The sequence below is a fragment of the Pseudorasbora parva genome, chromosome 10 (genome assembly GCF_024679245.1).
Source record: "Pseudorasbora parva isolate DD20220531a chromosome 10, ASM2467924v1, whole genome shotgun sequence".
NCBI lineage: Eukaryota > Metazoa > Chordata > Actinopteri > Cypriniformes > Gobionidae > Pseudorasbora > Pseudorasbora parva.
The window spans coordinates 34,660,920-34,674,799 of record NC_090181.1 but is presented as its reverse complement, the minus strand read 5'-3'; the positions used below and the strand labels follow the sequence as shown (position 1 = coordinate 34,674,799).

The 13,880-nt window shown below is 36.2% G+C and overlaps 1 protein-coding gene across 1 annotated transcript; it reads left to right on the top strand.

The window, feature by feature from the left end:
* Positions 1-272: 272 nt before the first annotated feature.
* Positions 273-10,319, top strand: psmc1a (proteasome 26S subunit, ATPase 1a). The gene is made up of 11 exons (XM_067455965.1): positions 273-375; positions 2,048-2,101; positions 2,281-2,377; positions 2,464-2,588; positions 6,024-6,209; positions 6,392-6,520; positions 8,384-8,480; positions 8,564-8,753; positions 9,035-9,186; positions 9,376-9,530; positions 10,079-10,319. The coding sequence occupies exons 1-11, from the start codon at positions 373-375 to the stop codon at positions 10,211-10,213; spliced, it is 1,323 nt and encodes a 440-aa protein (XP_067312066.1). The 5' UTR covers positions 273-372; the 3' UTR covers positions 10,214-10,319.
* Positions 10,320-13,880: the final 3,561 nt, after the last annotated feature.

The window sequence follows — 13,880 nt, the reverse complement described above, 5'->3', positions numbered from 1 at the left end:
CCAAGGATGGTAAACTCTATAGATATACATAATAAAGGCCTTTATTATGTATATCTATGGTAACCTCACTGTGAAGTCTCGCGAGTCCCTAACCACGGCGCTTTGAGCTTGTTTGCAACAGTGTAGGCTACTCGTGCGATAATTTATAAATCTAGCTTTTTATGATGTAAAATCGTTAAGCAGCTCATTAATAACAAAATAGATAAATAACTAGGAACAATATAAAACAATATAATTCGCTCCCGCATCTGATATCACGATCAAGGACCTCGGCCAATGTGCCCTCCTCTCCAGGAGGTGGCGAAGAGGACACAGTTGGCTTGATCTACTATTTCCAGTGCTGAAGAAGAAGAAACAAGACATCAAACGACAATGGTGAGACAGCATATTTCACTTCTTTTCTTTTTTCTTTGTTAAATGTCTATTATATCTTTAATATGTTTGTCTTTCTAGTCTAGAAATTAATTCTGCATATTTACCTTATAACTGTTGGGCTTTTGTCTTGCCTTGTAGTGCTTGGTAGACAGTAAAACGGGGAAGTTAGCTCTTAGTGATGTTAGCTAATCAACGTATTATATAAAAACATGTATGATTAATAATGTCAGCTCGTTGTTATATTTACATATCATTACACATTGGTACTGGTATTAAGGCAAAATTGGATAAATGCATGAGTCAGACTACATAACGTTATACTACATAAGACTAAATAATCGAACAAATTCCAGCCTTGTACAAATGTAACGTTATGTATCTAACTGTTATGTGATTTTATATATATATATATATATATATATATATATATATATATATATATATATATATAAACCATATATTTGCCACTTATATGGTTATAATAGTGTGTGTGTGTGTGTGTGTGTGTGTGTTTGTGTGTTTTTGTGTGTACAGCAACATGTATTTTAAGATAAGATGTAAATTATTGTAACATACATTTACCCTATAATTTAAACGAAAGATTTAAACGAATTTATATATATATATATATATATATATATATATATATATATATAGATATATAGATATATAGATATATACACACACACACCATATATTTACTACCTATATGGTTATATTGTGTGTGTTTGTATGTGTATGTTATATGTATACAGCAACGTGTATTTAAAGATAAGATGTAAATTATTCTAACATACAATTACCCTATAATTTAAAGGTGTACTATGTAGTATTTTTGCAGTAAAATATCCAAAAACCACTGAGCCGGTGTTATTTTGTTCAGTTGAGTACCTACAATACCTCAAAAACTATTTGTAAATTGTGAAAATTCCTACTAAGGATCGGGTTTTATTTGGCAGGAGTAATATACAGAACAGGTGCACAAAATAAATAGATTATATGCGAGATATGCTTGTATATCTTATATACTTATATAAGTACTTATAGCTTCAGTTATATACTACTAGTATATGAAACATATGATTTGTAAGACATTAAAGACTATTTTAACACAATTTAAACAGCAATAATCAAAACGCAATTTTGTAATAATTGTAATCGGGCTCTGAACAGATTACCTATTAAAATTTATTTCAGCCAATAGAATTTCTCTGGGGGTCCTTGCGGACACAATTTCATAGGCGGACAGGATTTGTCATGACACAGTCCCGTCATAATAAAAGTCCCGGTGTTCGCGAGGCGGGTATTTGTGTAACAATCGCTCCAGCAGCCGTGCTCAGCTCCACAACACTCGGGCCTGCTCTGCTTCATACTACAGTAACGTTAATAACCGCATCAATGAACATGATTTCTGCCCGTGTCCTATTTTCCACTGGCTGTGAGGTGAAGACCACATGTCCCAAGAAGCTGCGCTCAAACTTTGCGTCATCAAACTACACCTTTGTTTTGAATAGGCGCCCTCCAATGGATGGAAAGTTGCATAGTGCACCTTTAAACGAACGCTAAGACAAAAAATAAAATAAAATTATATATAATACGCAAAATCGTTATTATCTTTAAATAAAAAGTAATTGTAAGTGATAGACATAAACGAATGTGCTTCATTTCATAGGGTCAAAGTCAGAGTGGAGGACAAGGACCTGGTGGAGGAAAGAAGGATGACAAGGTAAATATATCACAAATATTATCACTAATATTAAGGGGTTAATAAAACAACATGAAAAGAGTCTGAAGAGATTCGTCTTGGAGACATTTAGTCATTTAAAACAGCAAAAATTTGTTTGAGGAATTAAATCGTCAAACACATTTCCTGCTGATTATTAATTTCTGTGCATTGAATTTTAGGATAAGAAAAAGAAATATGAGCCTCCCATTCCTACAAGAGTTGGGAAAAGGAAGAAGAAGGTGAAGGGACCAGATGCTGCTAGCAAACTCCCTTTGGGTAAAATAAACATCATTATGCCTTGACCAAACCTGATGAGATGCTCATACATGAATAGTAGTGATCTATTGTCATTTGTTCCGCAGTCACTCCACACACACAGTGCAGACTGAAACTCCTCAAGCAAGAGAGAATTAAAGACTATCTGCTGATGGAGGAGGAGTTCATCAGGAACCAGGAGCAGATGAAACCCCTGGAGGAGAAACAGGAGGTGCTACACGTCAATTATTATAAAAATATAAACATATACTGATAGATTTTAAAAGTTTAGTTCACTCAAAAATGTAAATGTTGTCATTAGGCATGTGCCGATATCAATTTTTCATGTTGCAATTAATTGCTGACGTTTTATCACGATATTGAAATAAGTTGCAAAAAAAAGTGTTGCCATAGCATAACAGCTTTAAGAACTATTTTAGTATAACTGAATGTTTAAATACAATAATGCACCAAACATATATACAGCTCTGGAAAAAAAATTAAGAGAAATCAATGTTAAGTGGTCTCTTGATTTTTTTCAGAGCTGTGAAAGTAAAAATTTCAAACAGATTAAAGTGCAAAAGAATTAGGCTATAAAGAACAACAGGTAACAAATTACAATAAGGTCTCATTATTTAATGCATTATCTAAGATTGAGCAATAGCTACATTTGGTACAGAAAGTATAATGTTTTTGGTAATGTTAGTTAAGAAATACTGATCATTGTTAGTTTTATTTTAGGTCCATTAATAATGTTATTTTGATTTGAATGTTATTAAACAGTAACTAAGAAATTAACATTACTTAGAATAATTAATTCTTTATAATTATTTTTCATTGTCAGTTTGGTAATAATGAATTAACATGTTAACTAATGAAGTGATATGTCTCAAAGTTTTACTGAACAATAACAAATAATTAGAACAGTTCTAATCATTAGGGCATGTTGTAGTCCAGATTAAAGCATAAAAATGTTTAAGCTTGAAAATAAATAGGCGTTTATTTACGCCTATTTACGTCTATTATTAAGATATTATATTATCTTAATAATAGACTATTAAGGGTGCGTTCACACTTGTCATGTTTGGTTCGATTAAAACAAACCCTGGTGCGGTTGCTCGGTTAGTGCGGTTCATTTGAACATATGTGAACGCTTCCATCCGAACCCTGGTGCGCACCAAACAAGCGGACCGAGGCCGCTAAAAAGATGGGTCTCGGTGCGCTTCCAAACGAACTCTGGTGCGGTTCGATTGATATATGAACGCAACACGGACCAAAGATATGTAAACGACCAAAAACCGGACGTAATGTCACAAGATGCGACGCATAATGCAGCTGATTTGACGACGCGGAAAGATCGGTGTATCCAAAATGAGTAACTTTAACGTTAGAGGGCAAACGTAGAGCAACGAGGAGGTGCCTAATCAGTATTTGGTCAGACGAGCATGTTTCGAAAATGCTAGAAAAAACGCACAAAAAGCATACCTGGCTCTTCTCATCAAAGTTCCTGTGTTGCCCATTGTTAGCAGGTACAGACGACAGAACGGCTGTCTCTTTTGCACAACGGAGGAAATCCTTCTGCTGTTTTGAATGTTTTGAACATTTTATGAGCTCTTCATGAGTTCTCAGCGGGTAAAAATAATGCCACATGTACACCCATAAAATGATCGCGTTTAATCCAGCACACAGCGTTGTTTTGAACATTTCATGAGCTCTTCATGAGTTCTGTAGTAAAAAATAATGCCATGTGTTACACGCATAAAATGATCGCGTTTAATCCAGCACACAGCGTTGTTTTGAATGTTTTGAACATTTCATGAGCTCTTCATGAGTTCTCAGCTGGTAAAAAATAATGCCATATGTACACGCATAAAATGCCTGTGCGTGTAATCCGCACACAGCATTGTTTTGAATGTTCGGTAAGCGAGCTCCTACGTCATTTAAGCCGACCAATCAGGTTGTGAGTGTCTCCCTGTGCCTTTGGTTCGGTAACTTTAGGTTCGCTGTTAAAAATGCCCGTGTGAACGCTAAGCGGACCAGGACTATTATGTTTTGTTTTTGTTTTTTGGTCTGGACCAAACGAACCAAACTAAACGAACTACAAGTGTGAACGCACCCTAAGTCTTTAAGTATTAGGTGCTGTGATGAACATTGAACTTACAAAAAAACGAATGGTTGATGGGCAAAGTATTCTTGAGTGCATTATAAAATAAATAAATTCATTAATTGTTAATAAATTATTATTTACGATATTTTAAAGTGCCCACAATAACAATATCGTACATATTCATTATCGTGAAAAATCGCATTATCGAAAATCGGCACATGTCTAGTCGTCATTAATTACTCACCCTCATGTCGTTCCAAGGCCATCAGACTGGGACTTCAGAACACAAATTAAGGTCTTTTTTTTTCACCAACACTGTCTTAATTGATTTCAGAAACATTAACATTAAAGCATAGAAATAAATACAATACACAAAAACAACTATACTAAACATATGTCAGTGATACCTAAATATGACATGATGCATGCTAGGTTACACAGAAAATAGATGGTTCAGCTTCCGCCGAAAATCCTATTAAACCTATTCCATACTTTGAAAAACTAAGTTTTCAGGGTTTCCCATAACAATATATGTTTTTTTTTTCCAAAGCCAAACCATAAGACAATTCCCGTAGCAATTGTTTAAAGTGACGGCTTTGTGTTTTTCCAATGACGAGCGACTACAAGTTTCGATTGTAATAAACTGAAGATCAACATTTTCTTACCAGAGCTAGTTAAAGTGCAAGTTACAGGGAAAATATTTAATATACAAAGGTTGGGGCATTTGGGGATCACATCAGTGATAAAAAGTCTAAAGCCCTTTCTTTAGTTGAACTTGGGGACACTTCCATATGCAATGATATAAAGTTCCTATCTCTAGGTTGCATTTTATACATTGATGGGGAATGTTGAGATTAAATTTATGTTGTAAAAATCTACCACCTTATAAACCTTTGATGCCCACATTTTAAAACCACCATCATGCGTCGCGGGTGTAAAAGTTAATGTATCTCCCAAATAGGGGTAAACTGTGATACTTGTGGAATCTGTCCAATACGTTTCTAAACTTCATATCATACCACAATAGTATTTTTAAAAAATATTTAATAATTTTATATATTTTTTTCCTACGTTTAAAATCTATTCACCCAAAACTTGTTAAAAAAATTCATTGAAAATAAACCCATATGAATCAAGACTTTTTTTCCCCCCAAGTCATCCCAAGAGACATGATTGCTTTATATGATGAACGATTGAATTTAGGCTTTTATTCACATGTAAACATTGATCAGCGAACGTAAACAGAAATTTACCCAGACTTGCATGAACAACCCTCATTGGTTCTTTGAAAAATGAACATGTCTCTTTGGAAGACTTGGATTAAACCGCTTGTTTCATGTGGATTTATCCTACAATCTCTTTAACGTTTTAAAGCGTTAGTTTGGGGTAATTAGACTTTCAGTGGAGGAACAGCCATCTATCAGATTTTGTTTAAAAATGCCTTCATTTATTATGGATTTGGAGCAATATGAATTTTCTTCTTTGGGTGAACTAACCCTTGAGTGAAATAAATCGATATAAAAGTCATGCCAACCCTTAACATAATGTCTTGTTTTATAGGAGGAGAGATCTAAAGTGGATGATCTCAGAGGGACGCCCATGTCAGTGGGAACTCTGGAGGAGATCATTGACGATAATCATGCCATTGTGTCGACTTCAGTGGGCTCTGAACATTATGTCAGCATTCTGTCATTTGTAGATAAAGACCTTCTTGAGCCCGGCTGCTCTGTGTTACTGAACCACAAGGTTAGTAAACGTCTTTAAAGTCACTGAGGACATTTAGAAACTGGAAGATAAATGCTGACTCACTCACTTAACTACAGAAATAAATTGGATTACCATTTTTTTTATTTATTATGCCATATTTGTTATTATTAAGCATTAATTGTAGTTCCGTAATTAAATTTGAGTGATGTAAATGTTTGCAGGTTCATGCAGTAATCGGGGTGCTGATGGATGACACAGACCCTCTGGTGACTGTAATGAAAGTAGAAAAGGCCCCGCAGGAGACATACGCAGACATTGGAGGTCTGGACAATCAGATTCAAGAGATCAAGGTAATAGATCAAACTTAAAACTAATTTATTTATTTGTGGTGTATTTGAATAGAGACAGACACAATGCACATAGATAAAACTAACAACACCCATCCAATGCAAGTGTCATAGTGCTTACAGCAATGGCTAATTTGCAACACTTGTCTCTAGAAGGGCCTTTATAAACTAAATTTTAAAAAGCTATAGGAAAAAAAACTAAAATTAGGTACTAAGTTGTTGAATGAACCAAGATCTGGTAGCTCTCTTAAAAAATATTAACGCTTGCTGGAGATTTTAAATAAATGGGTAACAAATTCCAAAATGTTTCATTTTTTCACAGAGCCAGCATAGGCAGTCTGAGCAAATACAATTTTACAATCTGCTTCACCAATTCAAATAATTACATAAAGGCTGAGGAGCAAGACAAATTTAAACATTTGAACACAAGCTTTACATAGTGACAATGAACAAACTGAACAAAGCTTACAATCTTTACTTAAGATATAACAATGATGATACTTTATTTGCTTCCTATCCAAAAATTTTCAAGGTCCAGTTATAAAGACATTTCTGTTTGTCTAATTATATAGTCTGGCTAGTCTGATACCAAATTGTCAATCTGTTAGGGATATGTGAAAATTATATTGAGTTTTTGAAAACAACAAAGCATGATCAAATCATGTTAAAGGTGTCATGAACTGGCTTTTTTTTTATACTGTTGTACGAGGTCATGTGGTTTTTACATTCAAAAACATCATAACTAATAAGTAATAGGCTATTTTCTACATTGGTTTTGAGGCTCTCTTCTGAATGCTGGGTTTTGATGGGTGTGCCACACTGGAGACTTGGAAGTAAACGCCCACAGCTAGGATTGGATAAGATTTGCATATTTAATGAGCTTCAGCTCCTGTCATATCTATACCCCTGTCAGTTTAGTTCACATGAGGGAGGGGTTGCTTTGAAAGCAGAAACCGGAATGATTCAATTACGTCTTTATCAAACAAACGCAATGATTTATTTCTCATCCACCCGCCAAATGCTGGACTATTGGACTATTATTTTTGTATTACATAGCCCGCACGATCGTTCGATATAAGCACACATACACACAGATGTACGCGAGCGTGCCCTTCAAATGTCAACTCGAGAGAGAGAGAATAGCAGAACAAGAAAGGAATATTATGAGATTCATCGGCCTGCCGACAGGCTTACGTTTTAGTAGCCCGTCTGGAAAACACACAGCCCTAGGACGTTGAGCCCTGGCACACAAAAGTCCAGCGTGCTAAAGGTATGTTCTGATAGCGCAATATCTTGCTATATTCTTCGGCATGTTTACTGCTGCTGACTAGCATGATCCTATGAGTCGTTGGGGCGGGGGTACTGAATTACACATGCTTATTATTCTGTAGAGGCGGTGTTTCGCCAGTCGATGACGTCAATATGCGAACACGATCGTTTTCTGGGCCTGGTGTCTATAAAAGCTTTTCTTTGACTTACAAGGACGTTTTCAGCTCTGAAACTTACAGGATAATCTTATATTACCATGACCTTTTATATATAAAAAGCTCAAGGGAAAGCTGATTTCTCAATTCATCATCCCTTTAAGCAATTTCTTATTATCTTAAAACTAATAAGATTGGCCTTGATTTGATTTATGTATCTATTTAACATGACATTGTCAATTTTTCTCTGCCCACATGAACGATTATATCAGCAGAATATATCAGAGGCAGAGAGTTAATATTTTGATAATGTCTTTTTGCTTTTTTCATAGCATTTTCTTCCTTAGAATACACTACTATCATGCACTAATGAATCCTGCACAAAATGATCAGCAAATTACATGAAATCAAAATTAATTCCAAGTCATGTTTGACCTTACAGGAGTCTGTGGAGCTTCCCCTCACACATCCAGAGTATTATGAAGAGATGGGAATAAAGCCACCTAAAGGAGTTATTCTTTATGGTGCACCGGGAACAGGTCAGTCTGATGAGATGGGTCATTCATGTGATGGTTCTCTTAACTTATCTTCTGTGTTGATATTACATATTCTGCATGTGCAGGCAAGACTCTTCTGGCAAAAGCGGTGGCGAACCAGACGTCTGCCACCTTCCTGAGGGTGGTGGGTTCAGAGCTTATTCAGAAATACCTGGGCGATGGTCCCAAACTTGTGCGAGAGCTCTTCAGAGTGGCTGAGGAACACGCTCCATCTATCGTTTTCATAGACGAGATTGACGCTATAGGCACAAAAAGGTGAGTCTAGGGGATGTTGTGTGCATTTTATTACATTTAAATGTACACTTATCTACACAATATTCACTCATTATTAACAAAAAATAATTAAAAACTAAATTTGCATTATACTTTGACAAGGCTGTTGGTGGATTTTGCAGCTGACAACGTTCATTCTATGTTGTATTATATAGAATATCAATATACTATTGAATAGAAAATGAATGTGCGACCACAGGTATATCCGGTACAGATTAGACTATGTGAACACTGATGTTTGCTGTTGTTGTTCTGCACTGCAGGTATGACTCTAATTCTGGAGGAGAGCGGGAGATCCAGAGAACAATGTTGGAGCTGCTAAACCAACTGGATGGATTTGACTCCCGCGGAGACGTGAAAGTAATCATGGCTACTAATAGGATAGAGACACTTGACCCAGCTCTCATTCGACCAGGTGATTGAGTCAGCTCACCATGTTTATTTCTGCTGTGGGGTTCACATGCTAATTCAATCAGAGACAAACATCTGATGTAAAACTTGAATGTGGAGATTTTCATTTGTTTTAAAGTGTGCATAACTACATTAAATATAGTGGATTACTTTGTAGACTAAAAGTAGGTGTTCCTTTTGTGTGATTCCACAGGTAGAATTGACCGTAAGATTGAGTTCCCTCTGCCAGATGAGAAGACCAAGCGCAGAATCTTTCAGATTCACACCAGCAGGATGACCGTAGCAGACGACGTGACTTTGGATGAACTCATCCTGGCTAAAGAAGACCTCTCCGGTGCTGACATCAAGGTATCAAAGGCTTTTTATTTAATTAAATAAAAGTTGTTTCTTTTGTAATTAAATTGCATCACTGCATCCGAAAACCGCATACTATATAGTAGGCACTACATTTGTTTTGAAACTTGCTTTGCACCGTTAAAAAGTATTGTGTGAATAAAATTCAGCATGAAAAATTACTACATCTGCCATGTTGTCACTGTCATGTGACCTACGGCGTGGTCACATGAATTATCCAGTTGTCGCTTCACTGCCATTCACAAATTATCTTCCGTGACTTCACGGGATTGTAAAGCGTCCGTCGTATGCACACTTCAGAATCTCTCCAGAAGTAGTAGGTCACTCGGGTATGTCATAATACTTTTTCACCGACTAGATAGTATGAAATTCAGATGCAGGGAATGTCTAGCAGAACAAGTTGATGTAGTTAATTTCACCTTTTCCAACTAAACATTTTAGCTCAGGTTTGACATGTGCCTAAAATATGAACTCCAACTTGAACAAAGGCCATCAAAGATTGTGAACACTTTAACAGTGATTTCATGTTTTTTTCCCCACAGGCCATTTGCACAGAGGCGGGGCTGATGGCTCTGAGGGAACGCAGAATGAAAGTTACTAATGAAGACTTCAAGAAGTCTAAAGAGAACGTCCTGTACAAGAAGCAGGAGGGAACACCAGAGGGGCTCTACCTTTAAGATGTCATTATCCAGTCTTACACCTTTTTATATTAAGACTTGCTCCTGATGTAACCCTGTGTTGTTCATTTGTGTTCAATGCCAATTAAATATTTCAGTTCACTAAGCCTTTACTGAAGTCATTTTCTCATGATTAGATGCAGCGTTCCAACTGTCATTGGCTAGGGATTAGGATTTATAGTGATGTACGAAAATGGTGTAACCAAAATTTTCTTTGGGTGGGATGCAGTCATGGGACGTTATGGTGATGTTTTAATTAGTGCTTCTTCAAAGGCACGGACACTAGTGTCTGAATACCATATTTCTATTTCATAAGCTAATACAGGTAAATATCAGATGTGTTGATATAATTTCTCGATTTAACCAACTATGATCTTTCAATTAATGCTGGTTTCAGTTTATGCGTGAACAATTCCACTATACACTATATAGCAGCTGCTATTCAATATTTGAAAAAAGCTTGATGCTTTGTTACTTTGGATCTATAAGAAAGTCTGAGCTTTCAAATGTAATGAAATTCAAACTGTTCAACACTGTTATTTTGGCGTTCTTTATTGTGGTGTGACAGCTTTAGCATGATCACTAACTTTTTTCTCTCAAAGTGAAAAAAGTCATTAGCTCAGTCATTTTCTGCTGGTATTTAGAATCGTATCCGCAACCTTCGGGTTACTAATCTGACTCTAACCATTAGGCCACAACTGCCACCTAATTGCACCCTTACTACTATTTACAGCTGCAAATAAACATTAATATAAATCAAAAGGTATATTGAAAGATACAGTACAACTTACTCAAATGTATGTCTTGTGTAATCGCTAAATCAGTGTTTCGACAATGAAACGACATTAATAAAACTGTTTGTAAACCAACATTCACTTTAGGAAAGCCATTCAATGACTATAACGTTAAAATGACTCCACAGAGGAGCATTTTGCGAAATATTTGCATTACAGTCATTTATTTTTTTGTACTTAACATTACTGCTCCTTTGTAATTTATTTTGAAGAAAAAAAAATAGATTGTTAGCTTTCAAATGATATGTTTGTCATGGTTAGTTTAGTTTTAGGTTAGGATATTACTGTTTTAAAAATGTTATGGGTGTAGGCCAAACTGTTGGTCGGTAACACTGGTGCGGACACTTTAAGAGTTGTTTAAATTTAGCTTGAGACGAAAAGTTGTTCTTGCAAATTTGTCACATTGAACAACAGAAAGCTGCTTGTTTTTGAAAGTGACTTGAGAGTTGTTTCACGTCACTGTGACCACACCTTTATGCACTGAAACTTAACAGTTTCTGCAACTTTACAAAGGGTTCCCACAGTCATGGAGAAGAACCATTAGAAACCTTTAAAATTATGATTTAATGAAATTCTGAAAAATATCATAGACATTTTTATAGCAGGATTTTTACAGGTTTATGAAGGTAAATATAAGACTTTTAAGGAATAAATTGAAGGGAACACATGCCAATATGTTTTTGAAATGTAAATTTCAAAATGATCTCCAATGCCTTAAAATGGAGAGCAAAACCAGAGAGACGTGGAAGAAAACGGAAGACAACCATCAAAATGGATAGAAGAATAACCAGAATAGCAAAGGCTCAGCCAATGATCACCTCCAGGATTATCAAAGACAGTCTGGAGTTACCTGTAAGTACTGTGACAGTTAGAAGACGTCTGTGTGAAGCTAATCTATTTTCAAGAATCCCCCGCAAAGTCCCTCTGTTAAAAAAAAGGCATGTGCAGAAGAGGTTACAATTTGCCAAAGAACACATCAACTGGCCTAAAGAGAAATGGAGGAACATTTTGTGGACTGATGAGAGTAAAATTGTTCTTTTTGGGTCCAAGGGCCACAGGCAGTTTGTGAGACGACCCCCAAACTCTGAATTCAAGCCACAGTACACAGTGAAGACAGTGAAGCATGGAGGTGCAAGCATCATGATATGGGCATGTTTCTCCTACTATGGTGTTGGGCCTATTTATCGCATACCAGGGATCATGGATCAGTTTGCATATGTTAAAATACTTGAAGAGGTCATGTTGCCCTATGCTGAAGAGGACATGCCCTTGAAACGGTTGTTTCAACAAGACAATGACCCAAAACACACTAGTAAACGGGCAAAGTCTTGGTTCCAAACCAACAAAATTAATGTTATGGAGTGGCCAGCCCAATCTCCAGACCTTAATCCAATTGAGAACTTGTGGGGTGATATCAAAAATGCTGTTTCTGAAGCAAAACCAAGAAATGTGAATGAATTGTGGAATGTTGTTAAAGAATCATGGAGTGGAATAACAGCTGAGAGGTGCCACAAGTTGGTTGACTCCATGCCACACAGATGTGGCATGGCATTGTACAAAATAGTTTTGAGTTTGTACAGTCAAAGGTAGACACTGCTATTTTTTTGAACACACCCCTTTCAACTAATTGCCCAATTGCACAGCCTTAAGAGCGTGCATATCATGAATGCTGGGTCTTGTTTGTTTTCTGACAATCTACTGAACCTACTGGTAACTTGTTTGCCACGTAGCAATAAAAAATATACTAAAAACCTTGATTATTCTGGTTAGTCACATTGTACTGCTATTATTTTGAACAATACTGTACAGATGTGAATTATTGTTTTCTGTGAAATTGATCGGAATGAACCGAGTTTGTGATTAAAACAAGAACAATTAGCTTCCAACAGGCTCAGAAATATCTTCTTAAATCAAAAGGACGTTTTTATAACTCATTGACAGATATTTGTTTTGTTCAATTTTCAAGATTTAATTTAACATGTGACGGCAGCCATATTGCGCCAAAACGCCCATCACACACCAGCTGATTAGGGGAGAGGAGAGTGATTAAGCAAATAAGGCGAGGGGGATGATTAGGAGGCCATAATGGACAGAGGCCAATGGGTAAATTTGGCCAGGATGTTAGGGGTTACACCACTACTCTTTTTCCAAAGAACGTCCTGGGATTTTTAATGACCACGGAGAGTCAGGATTTTTTGGTTTAATGTCTCATCTGAAGGACGGTGCTTGTTACAATAGAGTGCCCATCACTATCCTGTTAGGACCCACACAGACAAATGTACTTTCGACCCTGCTGGCCTCACTAACACCTCTTCCAGCAGCAATCTAGTTTTCCCAGTTTGTCTCCCATCCAGGTACTGACCAGGCTGAGCCCTGCTTAGTTTCAGCGGGAAACCAGTCTTGGGCTACAGGGTGATATAGTTGCTGGAAATGTATACATTTAATGCAGTGACTACAAATTGTAGATGTTCTACTTTGATTTAAAGGGATATTTCACTCATAAATTTAAATTTTGGCAAAATTCAACTGTTAACCATAATCTTCATAATATGTTGTTTTGAGTTCAACAGAAGAAAGAAACTCATACAGGTTTGGAACAACTAGACTGTGAGTAAATGACAGAATTTTCATTTTTGAGTGAACTATCCCTTTAAGGCCTTAATTTGTATAAGGACAAATATGACTTTGCAAGACCTGCAGAAACCCTGTTATAGTGAATGTACTTTTCTAGTTCTCTGTTGTTCTGTATAGAATTGGCTAGATTCAAATATATGTCATAGTCCATATTCGTACACTATAAAAGTATAACAATGCACATCTTTAAATGTCACTGGTACCTTACATATAAATTGAAATCTGCCCATGCTATTTTG